Here is a 23,214-nt window from a genome sequence, read left to right as displayed (position 1 = left end):
AAAATTACAGTTTCAGTGCAGTTTCAAGGGCTTGAAACGATACCAGATGAGTAATAAGGGTCTTAAATAGCGAATCGATCGGTCATTTTCGAAAAAAATACAACCGTTTATGCTTTATAAACAAAATATCGCCTTGAACGTACTTTCCGCTTCCGCATTCTTCATAATGCTTACGCTGAATATCCTACGCCTTCCCTATTCAAGTTACGGAAAAAAACGAAACTGGCGCCGCGTTCTTTCCGTAAGCGGAAAGTACGTTCAAGGTGATATTTTGTTTATAAAGCATAAACGGTTGTATTTTTTTTTGAAAATGACCGATCGATTCGCTAGATAAGACTCTTATTACTCATCTGGTATCGTTTAAAGCCGAAACTGTAATTTTGACCTTCAACCTGTTGGTAGCCATTGAAATCCACTGTAAGGAGAATAATCCTGGAATGTTTTCCTCAAAAACCTTCATTTCTTTTCGACTGACGAAAGAAAGACATGAACATCTTGGATGACATGGGGGTGAGTAAATTTATCAGGAAAAGTGTATTTAAAAGTGGACTAATCCTTTAAAAATGGCCTTTTATTCTGACTAAATTAATTTTCCTGTGGTGCCATTAGCCAGTCAACACTTATGAATGTGGATTAATCAGTAATTTATGGTTCAGTTGATTAGTTTAAAAGCAATTGTGTCTGGAATTGACTAGCCAAGAACAAAGGTAGCAGATTTTCATACTGAATGCTTCTAGGGAGTCTCACTTTCTTAGGTAGTCAGATGTAGTTGTAGGTCAACCAGGTATTCTGTGCATGTAGAAGTGATTTACATACACCGATCAGGCATAACATTATGACTACTGACCTGCCAAATCAGCATGGCGGTTGCTGTCAGCTTTAGGTATCGATGAGAGGAGCAAGAATCAGGCGACTCATAGGATGGGACAGGAGGCTGAACGAGCTTCATGCTGGAAAAGAAGTAAGAGAGAGAAAGAAAGCTGGAAGCCAGGAGCAGATGGCTGGAAGCCAGGAGACCCACCAACTGGAGAGTGTTGTGGTTAAGGGTCGAAACCATAGAGGTCGAAACACTCAAGGAAGGTTGGGTACCACCTGATAACATCTGCTGCTGGCAGAAAGCTACGATTACCTAAACTGGTAACCGAAGAAAGCACCCAACAGGTGTATTCACAATGCAAGACCACTGACAGGTGAAGTGAATAACACTGATTATCTCTTCATCACGGCACTTGTTAGTGGGTGGGATATATTAGGCAGCAAATAAACATTTTGTCCTCAAAGTTGATGTGTTAGAAGCAGGAAAAATGGGCAAGCGTAAGGATTTAAGCGAGTTTAACAAGGGCCAAACTGTGATGACTAGATGACTGGGTCAGAGCATCTCCAAAACTGCAGCTCTTGTGGGGTGTTCCCGGTCTGCAGTGGTCGGTATTTATCAAAAGTGGTCTAAGGGAGGAACAGTGGTGAACCTACACCATAGGCGGCCAAGGCTCATTGATGCATGTGGGTACATGAAGGCTGGGTCATGTGGTCCGATCCAACAGATGAGCTATGAGCTACAACTACTGTAGCTCAAATTGCTCAAGAAGTTATTGCTGATTCTGATAGAAATGTGTCAGAATACACAGTGCATCGCAATTTTTTTTTTCTTTTTTTTTTTCCAAGTCAAGCTGGCGGAGGCAGTGTGATGCTTTGGGCAATGTTCTGCTGGGAAACCTTGGGTCCTGCCATCCATGTGGATGTTACTTTGACATGTACCACCTACCTAAGCATTGTTGCAGACCTTGTACACCCTTTCATTGAAACGGTATTCCTTGATGGCTGTGGCTTCTTTCAGCAGGATAATGCATCCTGCCACAATGCAAAAATGGTTCAGGAATGGTTTGAGGAGCACAACAATGAGTTTGAGGTGTTGACTTGGCCTCCAAATTCCTCAAATCTCAATCCAATCGAGCATCTGTGGGATGTGCTAAACAAACAAGTCCGATCCTTTGAGGCTCCACCTCGCAACTTACAGGACATAAAGGATCTTCTGCTAACATCTTGTGCCACATACCACAGCACACCTTCAGGGGTCTAGTGGAGTCCATACCTCGACGGGTCAGGGCTGTTTTGGCAGCAAAAGGGGGACCAACGCAATATTAGGAAGGTGGTCATAATGTTATGACTGATCGGTGTATATAATACACAATTTGTCACCATATACAAATACCTTTTTATATAGCAATAAAAAATAACTTCTGCATTGTAAACAGTTTTCTGTTTATTTAATCACTTTTCATGAAATTTCTGCTATTTTCTAAGGTATTTTTATCAGGTGTATCCAGCATTATTTTGCTTGTAGTACAGTATATCTACGATGTTAGTACAGGCGTATTTCACAAATAAAGCATTCACCCTCAGCTCATTTTTCACATCCTTGGCAACAAATTCATTCTGTCCCAATTATGGGACACAACATTGCAATTCACACATTTTGCATCTTCCTCCTTTCCTAGTTAAACAATTTTTTGGTGGTGTTTTAATATGGCTTTAAATTTTGGCTTTTTCAAGGTCTCGAAATATATATAATTATATAAGAAATATATATAACTTTTTAGGTATTCTCATTAGCTACATAATTCAGCAACTTCTTCAAAAATAGATAATATAACAAAAATTACCCCAACATCCACCAAATGATCTCCAAATGTAATATGTATGTGCCGTTTTCCATTTTGTGTGGGTACGTTTAATCGGATCTCTGTTCAGTCATACTGGACACGCATTGAAGTGAAGGTGTACAGTGAATGAAATCCAGCAGAATAATAACCCAATACTATCTAGATAAGAAACTCATGTAAATGCAAGGTGTAATGGGGTCTTCCTTATGTGACAGAAATCTAATCTATTCTACTATAAATTATAACAAATGTAAGATATTGTATGTGGACAAATCTAACTTTAAAGATGTGTTTTGATAAAAGTCACTGTAATCTCATTTCCATGTGTTTTTGGCTGCTGTTACAATCCTCAGTGGTAGCAAGCCTTCCACCCATTCATTGGGAGATTCCATCATTCTCCTCCATAAAGCGACCTCCTCTGTTGTAGAGTCCATCCAGTCCACCTGTACTCCATAACTCTTACCTGTACAACAAGTATGATAATATTCATTTTATATGTTTATGTTTCTAGATCTCAGAACACACAAAGAGCCCAACACTGGACTGCACCTGTGCCCATGCCGAGTCTCAGGCCTCCAAGCGAGTGATTGGCTAGACGGTCCCGGTCCCAAACAGTAAGCTCCACGCAAGCCTCTTTTAGGTCCTCTGCCCTGAAGCCATCATACACCATAGTGTGATTAAATATGGGGTTGGTTGTTCTCTTCAGCACCCGAGTCTTCTGACGGCTCTTTTTGCTGGTGTCGGGGAGTACAAAGCTGTGCAAACAATTAACAATGATTATTTAATAGGACCTTAAAGGGATAGTTCACCCAAAAATTAAAATTATCCCATTTACTCACCCTCAAGCCATCCTAGGTGTATATGACTATCTTGTTTCTGACAAACACAATTGGAGATATATTTGAAAATATCCTTGCTCCTCCAAGCTTTATAATGGTTGTGAAGAGGGGGCCACATTTTGAAGCCAAAAAAATGCATCCATCCATCATAAAAATTAATCCATACGGCTCCAGGGGGTTAATGAAGGCCTTCTGAAGTGAAGCGATGGGTTTTGTAAGAAAAATATATATTTTAAAAATTTAATTAAGTATAATATCTAGCTTCCAGCAGACAGCCATATGCGTCGATTTGCGACAAAAGAGTAACTCCTGACACGACACGACGTAATGATGAACGCAGAAGTGCAGAGGATAGAAAACGATAATAGAGAAATGTCGGAGGATTTCGATATATGAGAAGAGGAGCTTGAGTTAGTTGCCCAGCCCTATTTGTTTGAACCGCGAGAGGCGTCTAAGCTTATGCCACTCCTATATCCTACCTACGCCATACATTAGGGGTTACATACAGGGGGTTACTCATTTGGCACAAGTCGACTTGCACAGTATGTGTACGGCCGTCAACCGGAAACTAGTTTTTTTAATTTATTAAGTTTTAAATATGGATATTTTTCTTACAAAAATCCAATGCTTCGCTTCAGAAGGCCTTTATTAACCCCATGAAGCCGTATGGATTATTTCTTATTATGGATGGATGATTTTTTTTGGGTTGTTGGGTTTGGGTTTCCACACTAGCATTATAAAGCTTGGAAGAGCCAGGATACTTTTAAATATATCTCCGATTTTGTTCATCTGAAACAAGTAATATAGTCATATACACCTAGGATGGCTTCAGGGTGAGTAAATCATGGGATAATTTTCATTTTTGGGTGAACTATCCCTTAAAGATATTTTTTTTTAATTAAAAAAATCACAATAATACAATGCAATCATAATATAATACCATTTTACATATGGGTCAATAGTTGGACTTCTGATAAGAGGGAGATTCTTGCAGTCTTTGACCCAGATATGCACTTCACCAGAGCCAGGAATGTTCTTTGCTGGATTAAAAAATAAACACTCACACAGATCAATTGGCAAATATGTGACATTTGACTTTATTTGTGACATAATGTGCAGTCTTTCTGTATTTAAGATGCACGTATGTGAATTGTATTGTAATTAGTAAATGATTGTAAAGGGTGGAGCCTTACAGTGGGAGATCTGAGGCAGGAAACGTATGGCCAGTCTCATCTGTCCTCTTAAGTCAGATGGCTGGAGGATGTTTGTGGTCTGTGAGAAGAGATTCTGGAATCAAGAGAGATTTGTATTTTCATGTGTTAAGTATTTTAACTTTAAAAATTATATGTATCACAAGTTTCACATAAAATAAATGATGGACGCATTCATACTGTACCCTTGGTTTAAGAGGAAAAAGCTTCATCTCTGTATCAGTAAAGTCCCATGAGGAAAGGTCAAGCTCTATTTCACCCAGGAAGCTGTTACGTCCAAATGTGTCATTGTGCCATGCTGAAAGGTTGAGAACCTGGGACGTCAGGTACTCCATTCGGACTCTGTACTGTATGCATCAAATAATAAAATGAAGGAAGATTATTAGGCATTGGGAATGATGCATATAGGGGAGACTGGTTTTAGTTGTCACTTATTACTCCAGTAAATATCTCTCAGATTAGGGTTATTTTTCAAGTAAATTTTTGTTTCATTGTTATACGGGGGGAAAAAAGTAAAGTAAATTGAACACACCCAATAGCGTGGCATGTTGTCACAAATGCCATTAAACAGCCTATTATAGACTAGAGCTGCAACTAACGATTATTTTTTCTGTCGACTAATCTAACGATTATTTTTTCGATTAGTCGACTAATCTAACAATTATTTTTATTAATTTTTTTTTTTTATTAATTTAGTTCTTTTTTTTGATTAGCTAATGAATCCTTTGGATAACTTTACAAAAAATTATAAGTACAACTTCTAATATAATATTTCAACTTTTCTTATTTATTTTTTTTTCAACTGACTGACTTCTCATGTGATTTATGAGCTTCTATAACTTTTGACCTCCTAACTGAACTCCTTTCCACAAACTGATTGTAGAAATAAAAACAGTATAAATAAAAATGGTAACACTTTACAATAAGGTCTCATTTATTAACATTAATGTATTAACCAACATCAACTAACAATGAGCAATATATTTGCTACAGTATTTATTAATCTTTGTTTATGTTAGTTAATAAAAATAGTCATTCATTGTTAGTTAATGATAGTTCACAGTGCATAAACTAATGTTAACAAATGAAACCTTATTGTTTGTGTTTATTCATTTTGTTCATTGTTCATTTTTATGGTAACACTTTACATTAAGTGCAATCATAATCGCACTCTCTCAATATTCAAAAAGCAAATAAGACCAATTTTTTCTTTGATACAGAGCTAAGAGATTGTTACAACTACACTGCCCAGCCTAAGATAGCTTTCATATTGAGAGAGATCTGTATTCGTCAGAAATCGCGTTTGAATGCGCGCTCGAGTTTACTTTCACTTTTAGTGATCGCGCGTACTCTGTAAATATGGAGCGGTGGCAACCGTTATCCAACTGAATTAAATGTTTTTTATTTAAATACAAAGCAAAACGACAGTGGAGGCATAATGTAAACGTAGCGGTGGCATATTCTTTCCTAATCATCCTAACACTCTGTCATGGCAATATCATGAGACTACTTTTCACCTCGACGAGAAATCTCGTCACATTTTAATCTCGCGTCACACCCCTAGTGCTTGTGCATCGCAGTTGTGCTGCCGCGGTACGCCATCTCGGTTTTGCAAAGGGAACAAAGGACCATTTTATTTGGCCTCTGTTTAAAGTATTCCCATACTTTTGATAATCGTGGTCTAGGTTTTTGTGATAGAACAGAACTTTCTCCATTCCCAGGAGCAGAAGCCGCCATTACGCGAGATGAATGTAAACAATGTGACGCGTCGACGCATTTCACGCACGTCGACGTATTTTCGTAGTCGACGTAATCGATTACGTCGACGCGTCGTTGCAGCACTATTATAGACGTTTCAGGTCAAAATAAACATTAAAACAATTGTGAAACATTACACAATTCATGAAACAGCAACAGTGTGAAATGTAAAATATATCAAACCATTTATTTGATCAGCAAATATTGTAATTATTAAATGTAGAGCATGTAAAACATGTGACTGCTTACTCCAATAAAAATGCGCTGGCCCTGACTTATCCTATCAGTGATTTTCTTACCCTAAGAATCTCATTGTATGTAGGATTCAGTGTTTTCTTCTTCACGGCGGTTTTTCTTTTTCCCAAATTGGCAGGATCAGGTATGAGGTAACTCTTAACATACCTAGAAAACAAAGCACAAGCTCTCTATGGAGAAAATATCTATTTAGAGGAGAAAGGGGTGGGTGGTACTGAGATGGCAATCTTACGGGTCAGATCGATTCCTCTTCGTGTCTACTGCTGCCAGATTCTGGCACTGAACAACAAAGATATGGAACTCCCGCAACTTTTGCACATAGTTTAGTGAAAACTGGATGCTCCCTTGAACGTCAACACTGCTGTAGTCACTATTGTATACACTTGCAACACTGCCGCTAACCTGAGGGTAATGAAAATACAATATTGTATCATTCCCAGTACATCAATGTGATTAACATCAAATTAAATTGGACACTATGTGAATTCTAAGTAAATGTTCTGGTTTTATTGTGAACAATTCATCATTGTAAGTAAGCAAAATTATGTTTATATTCATAATCAGGATAAAATAAAGCCCCATGTTACTTTTTTCTCATTGAATATCCTGTTTCATTTGGATTATGTTGGATTCTGTCAGATTACGGAAGTAAACTGGGCTGTGAATGGTGCTTCATGATTTATATCTGAGATAAACGGGATAACTGACTGGAGAAATTTGCATATGGATATGGAGTATGTTCTACTGTAGTATATGCAAGAACCTGGTAAATAGTTTAGTGTATAATATGCAGTATATGAACATACAGATGACAGAGAGGTGGAGCCAGAGTAGTTGCTGAGGTTAGTAAATTGTCTGTTATTCCACTGTGGTACACTGCTGCGGGAACTGCTCTCTGAATCACTCTCTCCTTCATCGCTCTAAAAAAGACAGGACAGCAGCAGACATTTTGAGCAACACACATATTTTGTGACCCGGCCTCTTATCTTAGATAAAAATGACAAATGAACCAACTTCTTTTTGTAGGAATGAGGGCACTGATTTGCTGAGTTGCTTCAGGTGCTCTGGGTCTGAGGTCGCGAAGGAAGTCTGGACAACTGAGGGCAAAACAAGATGGCAGGAGAAAGCAAATAAACATGCAAATATGATGGCAACAAGGTTAATCTCTTACAATATAATTTAAAAAGAATATAAAACATTTCAGAAGATAAGTTTGAGACTTGCCATCATAGTTCCCCTGCATGTAGTCGCTCGTTTGTTTGAGTTTTTGGTCTTGTCCTTAAGAAAGAGATCACAATGACAAAGAAAAAGTAGAACAGATTATGTTGTCACATGAACTCTCCATTTACAACCAAACAATAAGATGTTTTACTCTGAAAGAAGTATTGTGCAACTGTGTGATAAGCATACGATGAAAGGAAGAGCTAAATATGGATATGGTACTTTAAGCTGAAAAACTAATGATAAACAAGGTTTATATTCTGGTATAGTTTAAAATGTTTGACATGGTAGAGGATTGATGCTCACTAGGAAGAATGCTGATGTCTTCCATGCTCTTATGGTACACCGGTCTAGATGAAGCTCGTCTCAAAGCTTTCTGAATGGGACTCTCATTTTCACCTGCAAGATTTAACAGTGGCAATTTGATCCAATAAAGGTACAAAGAATTAATACAACAAGCAAGAACAATGCTTGCTGGTCTTGTATTCCCGGTTCTTGTTCTGTTGTGTAATGTGAGCACATATCTGTTTGACTTAACACTTACACTGCAAAAAATGCTGTTCTTACTTAGAATTTTTGTCTTGTTTCTAGTCAAAATATCTTAAAGTTCTTAAATCAAGAAGCATTTTCTTGACAAGTACAAATTATTTTCTTGTTTTCAGGAAAAACAAATCAAAATTAAGTACGTTTTTCCTTAAAACAAGCAAAATAATCTGCCAATGGGGTAAGCAAAATAATCTTAGTCCAAACTGAAAACAAGATTATATAGCTTATTCTTGGTTTGGTTTGAAATAAGATTATTTTGCTTACCCCATTGGCAGATTATTTTGCTTGTTTTAAGGAAAAACGTACTTAATTTTGACTTATTTTTCCTGAAAACAAGAAAATAATTTTTACTTGTCAAGAAAATGCTTCTTGATTTAAAGGTCCCGTTCTTCATGATCCCATGTTTCAAACTTTAGTTAGTGTGTAATGTTGTTGTTAGAGTATAAATAAAATCTGTAAAATTTTAAAGCTCAAAGTTCAATGCCAAGCGAGATATTTTATTTAACAGAAGTCGCCTACATCGAACGGCCAGTTTGGACTACATCCCTCTACTTCCTTCTTTAATGACGTCACTAAAACAGTTTTTTGACTAACCTCCGCCCACAGGAATACACAAGAGTTGCGTTTGTAGAGTGTGTTTGTCGCCATGTCGTCGAAACGCTGTTATTTTCATCCCGCAGTCCAATCACCGGGTCTGATTCCGGCTCAAATTGATAGGGTAAAATTAAAGACATGTTTACAATAACACTGAGCGCGTGCATCTCCACGTTATGGTAAGAGGCATGACCTTTCCGGGCAAGGTTCGCTAAGCTGCTGTCGAATCACAACACAGGAACCGCTGGCACAATCAGAACTCGTTATGTATTTCTGAAGGAGGGACTTCATAGAACAAGGAAGTCATCAGCCCGTTTTTATGACAGTGGAAACAGCGGTATACAGATAAGTAAATTATGTGAAAAATACTGTGTTTTTTTACACGCGAAACATGAACACATGTTATATTGCACGCTATAAACACAATCAAAGCTTCAAAAAAAACACGAAAAACGGGACCTTTAAGAACGTTAAGATATTTTGACTAGAAACAAGACAAAAACTCTAAGTAAGAACAGCATTTTTTGCAGTGTAAAAGGAAAGCTGTGGTAAAAAGTTAATAAACCTGTAGAGCATGATAAGAGAAATAGCTTCAGACTCACAGTTTGAATTCCCCTTAGTGGCATTTCCATCAGTTTGTGTGGTTGAGTAGCGTCCCAGGCTCCCTCTCCTGGTTTGGAGGTCGGGGGAACCCTGTACTGGAGTACTGGTTTTCACTGGGGAGCACTTACAGCTACGGTTTGTCTCTGGAGATGACGTAAATGAAGTGCAGATAAAATCATCAACCTGCTCTGTAACTGGAGGTGGAGTGTACATACTTCTGTCTTCTGTAATCCCAAGGTAGTGTTGGTAGTCCCGTGGAATGAAAGATCTAGCAAGAGGTTGCGAGTCGGAATCCTCTGAGGTACGTGATGGTCTTCTCTGAGTGTTTTTGTCTCTGTCTCTCCAAGAGATTTCTGGGGATGTTTTTGGCATGGTATAGCTAGCTTCTTGTGTTTTCCTGGACTGTGTAATGCTAGCTTCTGGTGTTTTCTTGACCTGTTGCATATTGGGATCCTGAATCTTCTTGGACTGAAGATGCAAGTCTTGGCTTTGCTCCTCAAATGCAGTGTTCACTGAAAACATGCTGGTGGCTCGTCGCATGGCATTTGATTTTCCATTTAGACTGCCTTTGCTGCTTCTTCTACCCTGTTGAGGATGTGACTCTTGACCAGCCTGAGGTTTAGGTACCATTGTGGATTTTGAAGCAATCTGAGAGCTTTTCTGTGCCTGAAGAGATTGAGACACTTCATGGGATATTGCTTCGCCTGAGATCCTATGATTGTTTTTTGATTCAGATTCTTGTCTTGACATAATCCTCTTCTTTGAGGGAGACTGGAATGCTCTAGTTTTGGCTGGTGAGGATGTTTTACCATTCTGGCTCTCATTAACAAAGTCTTTGACATTAGCTCTCTCATTTGGACTTTGTGGACTTAAGGATCTCTGAATTCCACTTTCAAGGACTGGTGACCTTGGTCCAGATTTTTTAGGTGATCCTCCCCAGAAGTCACGAAGGTTCTTAAACTGTAAAGTGCTCATACCATCCATCACAACTGGCTTATCCTTTCGTAGAGGTTGCACAGAGAAATTGGGAGACTGTCTACCTCTGGCTGAAGTACTGTCCTCATCATCATCCTCATCATCATACTCTGTACCTATTGTTCTGAGATCAAACTCAGACTTTGTAAATCTTTGGTTCAGTCGGGTAGTCGTAGTTGATCTGATTTGAGCTGCTGCTGATGTTTTAGATTCTTTCTCCCAGAAGGACTTGAGTTGCTTGATCCTCTCTGCCATGTTCTCTTGCTGGGAATTCTGCTTAACAAAAGGCACTTGATTTGTTCTTGGTGCAGTTCTTGATTTTGCCTCTAATTCTTTTGGAGAGGAGTGATCTGCATCACTACTGTATGTGCTAACGGTGCCTCCCATACTATCATCATTTTGACCCGCTTGCAAGGATCCACTGTCAAGTGATGGTGAAGGTGATTTTAAACGTGGAAGAGTAACGTCTTTGTCTAAGGAAGAGCTTGCAAGTATTTGGTCAACCTTCTGATTAGCATATATCAATGGTGGTTTTGATTCATCTGTAACAATGGTTACTTGGGGTTTATAGATGGTGTTTGCACTCCCCACATGCTCAAGGTCTAAATCTTCAACAACTGTCTCTTTTTTCTGATGTTTTGGAGATGTTACTTTCAAGCTCTGTTCATTTCTCTGTTGGTCCTCTACATGTTCAGTCAGCTTTCTGCTAACATCACTGGGGATGCATTTTTCGGTTTTACCAGGTACACTAGATTTGCTGATCAAAATCTTTGGACCAATGTTTTCTTTCTCCCAGAATGATCTCAAATTGGCTATTTTTGGTCGCTGGTTCTCTTCAGCATCTGGTCTTTCTTTTGGCTGATGCTGAGTCTGCTTGATGTCAGTGCTTTCCAGTTTGACTTTGGTCACTTCCTCTCTCTTGATAAAAGCTTCTGTTTTGTTCTCATTTTGACTTATTTTCCCACCTACAGAAATATTCACCTCTGGGATCTCTAGCGGGACACTGTTTGCAATAAGAGCAGAGTCATTTGAAGGCTTCCTAATGAGAGGTTCGTTATGAGAGGCAGATTCAGATCTTCTTCTATCTTTTGGAATGTTCTGGGTAGGCTCATCGGCACTCTGTTCCTTTCCCCAATCAGTCTGTTGTAGAAATGTCATATTCACTTCTGATGGAACCTCTTCACTCTGGCGTGGTATGATCAAGTACACATTATCCCTTGGTTTGGATCTCAGATCAACCTCATCTTCAAAGTCTATGTCATCGATCTTGGTGTCCTCCTCCATGTCCTCCTGGACATTGCTCTCTATATCAAGCCTATCACTGCTGTCTGAGCTCCTGCTAAACCATTCAAGAACTTTGGCAATGGAATCTCCTTGTTCATCAGTAGGTGTCTGAATGTGTTCATCTGTCATAACTTCCAGTTTGGCATTTTCTTGTTTTGAGTTATTAGTCTTTTGTTTTATGTTGAAGACAAGGGGGCTGTAGTTAGTCTCAGAGTCAGAAGAGGCATCTGTCTTATTGAATGTATCTGTTATGTTGAGGGATCTGGGAAATTGTTGACCTGTAAGACAAAAAGTATAGCATTGAATCACCAAAGTAGAATCTAGGCGTTCTAAATTAAGCAATAATTTAATTCAACAACATTAATTTAATCTAAATTTAAATTTTAAATCTAGATTATTTCACCCAAATATGAAAATTATGTAATTTACTAACCTTTATGTAATTCCAAACCTGTATCAATTTCTTTCTTCTGCAGAACACAACAGTGGATAAACACAGGCAAAAATGTAATATTAAAATTTAATATCTAGTTGGGTGAATTTTCCATATAGGAGGTAGTATCTTTTATGCTGGGGTGTGTTGAAGCATCAGAACAGAAACAGGTGAACATTTCCACCACCTACTGGACTGGAGTGTGAAAAGCTGGATGAATGTACAATCTGGATTATATAATCAGATACCAAAAATCAAGTACTTGTAATTAGTGTAAACTACTTTTAAAATACTCATAATCAGACTACAGTTACTTTTTTATGGATTACATGATTACATATTATTTACACAATGGCAGTAAGTTGTTCACAATTCATTGATTCTCCTAATTTTTCATTTTTTTAATGTTTATATTTTTTCATAGTAAACCTGCCGTTTATATATGTTTGTGATTCTTTGAGTTTTTTCGGTGGTGCAGCACTTAAGTATATGATACCGTGGGCGTAGAATATGCGGGGGATGTGTCCCCCCACTTTTAATAAAATGTAAATTCGTCCCCCACATTCTTTCGAGCAAGTGTGTTCATGTAGAGGTTTTCACTGACCAGTTTAAATATATCTAGATTTAAATTTTAAGAGAAAAGATATGCATGCCTGGTGTTTTATTCGTATCCAAAATGATGAGATGTGAACATATACGGCTCGCTAAACACTCTCATACAGAGTCTGTTTTATTCATACTCGAAGCTGGAGGACGCTCTCGTGCAGAAAGTCTAAAACGGACAGAAGTATTAACTTATGACATGCCAGGAAATTCCTAATATGGATAAAGGCATCCAGCTATCGCTGTAGCTAAACTGAATAAAAATATCAAGATAAAACATGCACAATTGGACAATATATGGTTTGTGTGTGTTTTTCGAGTCATCTCCAGGAAATAAATAAAGTATCTGAATAATGCAGTGCTAACTGACATAGCATTTATTACAGTGGCCTATAGAAACTATAAAATATATTTTCTGCCTTGTTCTGTGATAAAAAAATGGGGAAAAGTGTAATATATAAACAAACCATAAAACTGGCATTAGGAAAATATAGGAAAAATATTACAAATGTAATGAATAATACAAATTATTGGTAATAATTATCCAGCAGTGTTTTTAATTTCTTAGCCGAATAAAAGTAAGAGATAAAAAAAAAAATGTTACAATTTTGACATTTCTGTCCCCCTCACTTCTGAAATGATGGCTAGACCCCTGTATGATACAATAGAAAAAAATGGCCAGTATCTTTCAATGGACAATTTCTACTTCATTTGAGTTGCTGAAAAGCTAATAATCAAATAAATCATTGAATAATTTTAAAACAAAAACAATCAAAACACTAAAAAAGATTCAATCATTTGTTTTTTGCTTACAGTACATTTGTCTGGCCATCACTGTTCAGTACTGTTAGAATGAAATAACTTCAAAATTATTGTTAGTATTTTGAAGTATTAACTGTCCATACATTGCACTTTAAAAAGAATCTGTTGAGGCTCTTGTTGGTGAATAGAATATATTTTTTGGAATATATTTTTTCTTTGTATCTGTCAAAATAGTACAACATTATCCTACAATATTTCAGTGACTGATTACAATTCACAAGTAATCTACCCAACTCTCAATTGCTTGAATATCAGTTTTTTCACCAAAACTGTTCGGCACACTTGGAAAATGATTGGCAAGCCATGTGTTGCTGACATACTTGGGTGCTTTATTAAGCATTAAAGTGAGTCCCAGTGTACTGCCATTACTGTATTTGAATTAACTCAGAATTCAGCCAGATTTTCATTCATTCATCTCCTTTGTTCTGCAGAAGAAAGTCATACAGGTTTGAAATGAGGATGTGACATAATTCTCATTTTTTTTGGTGAATTACTCCTTTAACAAATCTTGAAAAAAAATATATTTATATGGATCATACCAACAGCAGTTTTCTTTATGTTTTCTTCAGTTGTTGTCGCTTCCAATTTTGGAAACTGAGCCATATGATTCTCCACATTCTCAGATTTGTGCTGTGTAGGTTGAAGGGCGGTGATCTCATCCAGTGGCTTTTTAGTGTTGTCAGTCAATGCAAACATTGCATTCTCACGAGGATGATGAATTTCACCAGAAATGTTTTGGCCCTCTAATTCCATACTTGGTGACTGAGGAAGACAACTATTTGTTTCTCTTCTTTGTTTTAGAAGTTCTTCTACTTTTTTGCCATCATCTGCTCTTGTGATAGAGTTCAGACTTAGACGTGGTTGTATCTTTGGCTTCTCTTGTATGCCCCGAGGAGGGATTATCAGTTGCGATGAGGCTCTCACTGGTAAACGTGACTTTGGCAACTTCAGTGGTGAAGGGGAGCTAAATGGCTCTTTGTTTTCAATTTTGCTACTTGATTCCTCTGTACTTCCCAGAGAAAGTTTTGATTCTTCAGGATCCCTCTCTTGACTGCTGTTTTTGCAAACAGAGCTTAGGGATACAACTGGTTGGCGCAGTTGTGTCTTGAGAGTGGGCTCATTTGAGCTGTGTTTGGGGATACTTCTTGGTGGTGGTGACCTGATACTTGAGCCTGCTGTGGTGGACACACTCTGGCTGGACACAGAGCTGGCGCTGTCTGAGATAGAGCTCTGGGGTTTGTTGATTTTGGTCCTCTTCTTTGGCACAGGCTTTTGACCAGGAGGTCCATTTTGTGTGGTGTTAGAGACTTCACTATTACCTTCACTGTTACTTGCTTCCTGATGTTTTACTGCAAATGTGAGACTTGTAAGCAAGGAAGAGCACAAAACATTACAAGTTTCTTAAAACTTCTGAGTACAAATGAACATTATACAACAAGTTGTCACATCAACCTTGTGAATCAGAGCCTCTGTCTATTGATTTCCTGAGTCCAGGTCCTGATGTAAAGTGGATATCAGTCTCCTCAAAGTCAAGCTCTATTGGAACACTGTTGAATGGGTTGTGTCTTGGCTGGAACCAGGTAAAGAGGCAAAGTTAACTATGAAGAAATTCACTGATTATTGATGCCATATTGATTTATTTGTCATTTAACATTAACTTTCACCCGAAGATTTACACACTAGATTGAACTGGACTTAAAAGGGGTCATATCATTCATTTTTGTGAAATAATCTTATTTATTTCTTTATCCTGTTAGTGAAAGTGCCAAAACTACAGTGCTCAGCGTAAATGAGTACACCCCCTTTGAAAAGTAACATTTTAACCAATATCTCAATGAACACAAAAACAAAATGTCCAAAATGTTGACAAGACTAAGTTTAATATAACATCTGTTTAACTTATAACATGAAAGTAAGGTTAATAATATAACTTAGATTACGCATTTTTCAGTTTTACTCAAATTAGGGTGATGCAAAAATGAGCACACCCCACAACAAAAACTACTACATCTAGTACTTTGTATGGCCTCCATGATTTTTAATGACAGCACAAAGTCTTCTAGGCATGGAATGAACAAGTTGGTGACATTTTGCAATATCTATCTTTTTCCATTCTTCAAGAATGACCTCTTTTAGAGAGGATGGAGAGTGATGCTCAACTTGTCTCTTCAGAATTCCCCATAGGTGTTCAATTGGGTTCAGATCAGGATCCACTGAATCACTTTCACCCTGTTCTTCTTCAGAAATCCAACAGTGGCCTTAGATGTGCATTTAGGATCATTGTCATGTTGGAAAAGTGCACAACGACCAAGGGCACGGAGTGATGGTAGCATCTTCTCTTTCAGTATAGAGCAGTACATCTGTGAATTCATGATGCCATCAATGAAATGCAGCTCCTGACACCAGCAGCACTCATGCAGCCCCACATAAGGACACTGCCACCACCATGTTTCACTGTAGGCACCATGCATTTTTCTTTATATTCCTCACCTTTGCGATGCCATGCTGCTTTGAAGCCATCAGTTACAAAAACATTTATCTTGGTCTCATCACTCCAGAGTATAGAGTCCCAATAGTCTTCATCTTTGTCAGCATGGTCCCTGGTAAACTCTAGGCGGGCTTTTTTGTGCCTGGGCTTTAGGAGAGGCTTCTTTCGTGGACGGCACCCATGCATGCCATTCCTCTGCAGTGTACGCCATATTGTGTCACAGGAAATAGTCACCCTAGTTTGGCTTTCTACTTCTTTAGATAACTGCAGTGAACTTGCATGCCGATTTTCTTCAACCCTTCTCATCAGAAGACGCTCCTGTCAAGGTGTTAACTTCTGTGGACGACCTGGATGTTTCTGTGAGATGGTTGCAGTTCCATCTTTTTTAAATTTTTGTACCACTTTTGCTACAGTATTCTGACTGATAAGCTTTGCTGATCTTCTTGTAGCCTTCACCTTTCTGGTGTAAAGAAATTATTTTCTTTCTCAGGTCTTGTGACATTTCTCTTCCATGTGGTGCCATTGCTGACAGCATGAAATGGGAAGGGGTTTTAACACCCTTTTATTGTCAGCTGTCTGCTGGACACCTGTGTAATGAATAATTAGACTCACCTGTGGTTGAATTCTTGTTAAATTAGACATTTGTAGTCTAAAATTTAGCTTTGCTCCAGAGACTTTCAGTGGGGTGTACTCATTTTTGCATCACCCTAATTTGAGTAAAACTGAAAATTTTGTTCAGTTATGTTATTAACCTTACTTTCATGTTATAAGTTAAACAGATGTTATATAAAACTTAGTCTTGTCAAAACTTTGGAAATTGTTTTTGTGTTCATTGAGATATTGTTTAAAATGTTACTTTTCAAATGGGGTGTACTCATTTACGCTGAGCACTGTAGCTTCCTAATAAAATTTATGATCATTTTCCACCCTCTCTCTGATACATAGAATTAAAGGGTTAGTTCACCCAAAAATTCTGTCATTAATTACTCACCCTCATGTCGTTCCACAACCATAAGACCTTCGTTCATCTTCGGAACACAAATTAAGATATTTTTGATAAAATCTGATGCCCAGAAAGCTACTACAGACATATTTAAAACAGTTCATGTGATTACAGTGGTTCAACCTTAATGTTATGAAACAAGGAGAATACTTTTTGTGCACCAAAAAAACAAAATAACGACTATTCAACAATATCTAGTGATATGGTGATTTCAAAACACTGCTTCGTGAAGCTTCAAAGCTTTACGAATCTTTTGTTTCGAATCAGTGGTTCGGAGCGTGTCAAACGGCTTTGTTACGTCATAAGTGTTTCGAAATTTCAATGGTTCACCACTGGGGGGCGTGACTTTGGCAGTTTGATATAGTAATTAATAGTAATTAATGACAGAATTTTCATTTTTGGGTTAACTAACCCTTTAACCTGTTTTTTATGTACCTCTATGCTTAACACCCCCCTTACATATGACATGAGAAACAGCTGTGTTTACTCACAAGCTGCAGGTCTGCTGTAGAGTCCAATATACTGTAGTTTGCTCTGTTCAATCCTTCAATAACAGCCTCTTTGCAAAGCCTGTGTTATTACATTGTGACGATCATAAATCTATCATATTTCCTCTGTAGAACCTCATATTGACCTGGCAGGCCAAATAGGTGTTTTCATCTAAATGTGGGCGGCCATATGTTTGTGTATTTATTTGACAGTTATTTTGCAGTAAGTCATGGAAGTTTAGTACACTGATACAAAATAAAGGCTCTTTATTGGGATTGATGGTTCCATGAAGAACCTTTAATATCCATTTAGTGGAAAAACGTTCTTTAGAATATTAAAATGTTTGTCACAATAAGGAAAAATGCTAAAAAAAACTGTTCATTGTAGAGTTCTTTGGAGTACCCAAAATGGTTCTTCTGATTCTTCCCTTTTCGAAGCTTTATTTTTACGAGTGTAAGAGCCATTTTCCCCACATAATTTTAACTGGAGAGGATGTTTTGAAATTTAATTCCTTATGATATGATCCCTTTAAGTGTTTTTCCCAAGGATATACAGTAATGGTGAAGGCAGCTGACACTGATATGTTTGTATGTTTCGATGAGCACTTACATACCTTGGATGGCGATCTCATGCCTATGCTTAGGTTTTCTTGCTGGACCTCTAATGTGTCACCATTTTCCCTAATTTTAAAACAAATAGTAACCTGTTCATTTACTGTTATGAGTGCTTGCATGTATAAGATATCAAGCTGATTTGCACTAAAGTTCTTCCAGACATCCTGTAATGACCAGGAACAATTAAACCTTCATAGGCTGAGTACTAAAAGTACAGGAAGCAAACTTCTCTGTTGACCCTTGTCAACTCATAAAGATATTGAAATCATGAGGTATCCACACCTGTAAAGCACACAAGCACCTGGGAGGGGTGGAGGTTGTACAGTGCAAACCAAAGGGTTCTGGCAAGCGTGAACAGTTATTACCCCCGTTCTTCTGGATAAGTTGATTAACATCAAGCTACTATATGAAATGTGTAGTGTGGGTGTAGGTTTTGTAGGTTTATGCCAGCAGCACTAAACAGTTGATCAGGTACGACTTTCTTTTCTACATGAACATTTAGCATTACCTCTCCTTTAGCTGCTCTGAGGACTCAGTAGTTTGTGTTTTTTTAGGTGACGTCATGTTGCCATCACTATCCTTTCTGCTGATGCTTCTGGATCTGCCGCCCCATGACTTGGTTAAATACTCTATATAAACGGACAGTGAGATGTTTACTGATATTTAGTGCTGTTTGCAGGCTCGCTAACAAAGCATTAAGTCAAGGTTTCTGTAAGAGTTGCATGTGTGAACTGTAAGTGTTTTGGTCTCACCAACAACTGATGGTTTTCTTTGCTTCATTGATGCCATTATGATATCAGAGCCATGAATCCTGTCCTGGTGTCTCTGAGACTTCACCTCATAGAACCATTCTCCTGACAAATACTTGCGTCTGTCTTCCTCTGGGACGGCTTTCTGCAGCTGTCTGGAATCAAATGAGCGGAACCTTAAACTTTAGGTGAGAAAAATGAAAATCATTATCCTCAACAACAACAACAACAGAATGCAGTTCCCAGCAACGTCCATCTAACATAGTCTCACCTCAATATGGTCCTTTGGACAAATACCATACATTCCACAGAGCGCAAATTAGGTTACTCCATCAGCAATCAAGGGAACAAAGCACTGCAATAATCACATTTTCTGTTGTTTGCTCACAAAATGTTCAATTCTTTTTATGTACAAATGTGACAGACAGTCATTTAAGTAGCAGGATCATAAACTAAGCTTTCCAAATGTCGGTACCTCATTGCACTTTATTACTTTATTACGTTACACAACTTTCCTGTATTAGAGCCTTCTAAATCAATAACATTCCGTATGACCAAAGAGTGTGGACAAACTGTTCCTTGGCTTATTCAGTACTGACTGCAAATACCAAATCTCTCATAATGGTTGCTTCTTATGTACTATCAAAGTTCCCAGTAGCTGTACATTGTTCAGTTATTCAAATAGTAATGATGAAGAGTTTTATTGATTAAGAGGTTGTGACTTCTTTGAGAGCTGGGTACTTTTAAATGCTACAGATACCTAAAATTACAAAACAACCTTAATAGAGACATTGTGAGCATTTGCAGTGATTCAAAATGGTTTGATTAAAATCATGTGTTTGGAAACAAACATTGGAACACATCTTCGCTTTTGAAGGAGTCGAAACTATGTTGGTCATGTGAAAAGGCCAAGACAATTATTCCACAAGGGTAGACTTAATCCTTTTATACAAGGTTGAGTAAGGTTGAGACTGAACACAGGGAAATCACCCAGACATAGCCAGATTCTGCATTCTTCCTTTCATGTAGATTTCCAGTCTCCATTCAAGGCGTTAAACACGAGAACGAATAATTTGCTAGTGCAGTGGCACTATATATGTAAAATGACAATTATGTGCATTTGGGTATAGTCATACAAATGTTTTACATACTTTTTAATGCATTCATTTTAGGGCTGTCAAACAATTAATTGCGATTAATCGCATACAAAATAAAAGTTTGAGTTTGCCTAATATATGTGTGTGTACTGTGTGTAATTATTATGTATATATAAATACAAACAAATTAATGTATATAGTTAAGAGAAATATCTTATTTATAAACAAATTATTTTTATTTATATATAATATAAATTATATAAAAATATAAATAAATACATATACTTGTAAATATTTCTCAAATATATATATGAATGGGTTTGTATTTATATATACATAATAATTACACACAGTACTCACACATATATTAGGCAAACTCAAACTTTTATTTTGTATGCGATTAACCGCGATTAATCGTTTGACAGCCCTAATTCAAATATACAGTAAAAACTATACAAAATAACTGTTTTCCGTTGTAATTAATTTATCAAATGATTTTAATTTGCTGATTAGGTGCTCAAGAAACATTTATTACAACTTTAAGAAAGAACTTTACAACTTTTATTAACTTCTTATTATCAATGTTGAAAACAGTTGAGCTGATTAATAATTTATGAAAACTGAAAAAAAAATTCAGGATTCTTTGATAAATAAAATGTTCAAAAGAGCAGCATTTATTTGAAATAGACTGTCATTTTTGATCAATTTAATGCATCCTTGCTGAATAAAATTTTTAATTACTGACCCCAAGCTTTTATATATATATAAAACCTTGTAGCTTTCTACAGTTCATTTCAAATTTATTTTTCAGAGTAAAAAATATTCAGTGTAATCTGTTTATGTGAGGTCATAATGACATTTATAATATTTATACCAAAAGGTAACATATTTAAAATGGTTTCATATCATAGTATATCACACTGCTGTCACTGCTTAATAGTTTCATATCAACTACACATTTACAATGAGAGAGGACAGTCATTTAGCCTACAATACAAGTTTGTGTCTGAGTCACAACAAATCAATCTTACTTGATTCGTTCTTCTTCGGCTTTCTTCAGCTCAGCATCCCTCTTTAAAACAGTCATGATCATCTCCTGCTCCTCCTCGCTCAGATGGCTCAGGTCTATCATGATGGCCGTTGTTCTTCTCACTGTTCGAGACTCTTGTGTGAAGGCTCAGAGAGTACACACTGCTATCTATCGTTGCTCCTGATCCACCTTCATTTCATTATGCGCAATTACGGCACCTGTAAGGAGAACACCAAAACCTCTGAGATTCTCCATTAGTCTCTTTCAGATCAATTGCCTTTTCTATATGAAAAGAAAATAATTAGGGTATTATTAAGTCATTATTTAATGGAAAGGACAAATGTAATCCAATTTGTATGCTGAATTTTCTGTAATTTGAAATGAAATGTGATTTCTAAATAAGTGCACAATGAAGCCGAGTGTGGGCCTGTTTAGAGAACACTGAGATTAGACAAAACATGTGACGGCACTGTCAGTTGACCATGAGAAGGGGCAGACTTTCAGATCGAGCACATTTATAGAAAATGATTACGTTTTCTGTTAAACATAAATTGCATGATGCTGATCCCACTTAGGATTCATCTCAGATAATGGCTCTACTAATTTAGGCTTTTTTCTATACACAGAAAAACAAGACCATCCCTGGATCTATTTGTTTAAAAAAAAAAAAAATGTTTCCTTGCATGATGATACGATCCTTAAGACACCAGCGTGTCATGTTAGCTGTGCAAATATTTGAAAATGGCTCACTGAGACACTATTTACTCTAGGTTACACCTTGATCAAAATAAGCTTCAAATAAATTACGAAGACTAATACTAATACATAACATTATACAAACAACTAGCGAACAATAACATAGCAATGAGATGTTAATACTTTACATTGCTGAGGGTGAATAGAAATACATATTCTCTAATGAAATCAAGTTGAAATCAAGACAGAAATTATGAATAAGTGTTTGGTAGAATTACACAAAACAAAACCAATGTATCAACAGCACATGAGTAATAAATTTAACATGATGATTGATCAGCAGTATTTGATGCTGTAAAGCCAGATCCTGAATCCTGTTATTGTCCAAAGGGCTTTTGACTCATCAAATGAGGCTCTTCCTTGCAAATTGCATTAGGTTTGATGAAACTTAATAAATTGCAAGGATTTTATGAAATGCAATATGTTTATGTTCTAGTAAACAGGATAAGTACAATAAATTAAAGTTGTTTTTTTTTTCTGGATATGTAAAATAATTTCACCACAAGAAGCCCAACTTTAGCAGTTTTTTTTTATCTGTTGACATTATAGACATGCAGCCTAATTGAATTTCAGAAACAGGATAATGTATTCATGCAGTGATAAAATCACTGCTGTCTCGGGATTCATGCGCTCTTTTTCTAGTTGTTTTCTGCTGAATTCGTATTGCATTTATATTTAAACAGCATAAATGAACTGCATAAACAACATTACCTGTACAATAGTGAATTCGAGAGCAGATAAGACAAGAACCTGTTACAGTATTCACAAGTTACTTAACTTCATTTTAAAATAATTTCGTAAATACTCGAAACCAACAGGAGATTAGTAATCTCGTATTATAAAGTGTAAATTCTACTGTATACGAGTTATGTCAGTCAATTAATCATTAGTTTTTTTTTTCATAGGTAAGCTACTCGAGACGAAAACACAGTGACAGGCAGCCTTCAATAACATAGTCATAAAACCACTATATGTTCGTAAATATATGCTGCAGAGCTAAAAGAGTCTAATGACAGGTATATGTCCATATGAAATGTTTCAGCTCACCTTGTTTCCGTGGAAGAACTTATGGAGCGCCTCACTGACGCGCAGTACAGAGCACATCTTCACTGTATGAGCGACGCGTCTCTCAGGGTTGGACGGGCTCTTGACGTCGGCTCCCAGTCGACCAATCAAAGACTGCG

At 37.1% G+C, this 23,214-nt stretch overlaps 1 protein-coding gene across 2 annotated transcripts; it reads right to left on the bottom strand.

The window, feature by feature from the left end:
- Positions 1–2,238: 2,238 nt before the first annotated feature.
- sytl2b (synaptotagmin-like 2b) lies at positions 2,239–23,214 on the bottom strand. Of its 2 annotated transcripts, none has more exons than XM_048162063.1 (19): positions 23,078–23,214; positions 21,276–21,492; positions 19,151–19,329; positions 18,907–19,027; positions 18,398–18,464; positions 15,257–15,374; positions 14,344–15,153; positions 9,687–12,224; positions 8,251–8,343; positions 7,948–8,001; positions 7,738–7,820; positions 7,530–7,643; positions 6,956–7,125; positions 6,768–6,870; positions 4,896–5,057; positions 4,693–4,786; positions 4,440–4,539; positions 3,210–3,415; positions 2,239–3,123 (listed from the first exon to the last, which is right to left on the bottom strand). In XM_048162063.1, exons 2-19 carry the CDS (start codon positions 21,374–21,376, stop codon positions 2,975–2,977), a joined length of 5,262 nt encoding a protein of 1,753 aa, XP_048018020.1. In that variant the 5' UTR covers positions 21,377–21,492; positions 23,078–23,214; the 3' UTR covers positions 2,239–2,974. The 2 variants fall into 2 exon arrangements, with proteins under 2 accessions (XP_048018020.1, XP_048018021.1); XM_048162064.1 differs by having other exon boundaries at positions 19,151–19,302.

Source organism: Megalobrama amblycephala, linkage group LG16 (assembly GCF_018812025.1).
Source record: "Megalobrama amblycephala isolate DHTTF-2021 linkage group LG16, ASM1881202v1, whole genome shotgun sequence".
Classification (NCBI taxonomy): Eukaryota; Metazoa; Chordata; class Actinopteri; order Cypriniformes; family Xenocyprididae; genus Megalobrama; species Megalobrama amblycephala.
This window is presented reverse-complemented; position numbering and strand designations above follow the sequence as displayed.

Excerpts from the sequence above, each read along its gene's own strand:
- sytl2b (XM_048162063.1), bottom strand. The coding sequence starts at position 21,376 with ATGATAGACCTGAGCCATCTGAGCGAGGAGGAGCAGGAGATGATCATG. Across the intron at positions 19,028-19,150 it reads AAGAAAACCATCAGTTGTTG|AGTATTTAACCAAGTCATGG; the intron begins GTGAGACCAAAA and ends CCGTTTATATAG. Across the intron at positions 3,124-3,209 it reads GAGACTCGGCATGGGCACAG|GTAAGAGTTATGGAGTACAG; the intron begins GTGCAGTCCAGT and ends CTTGTTGTACAG.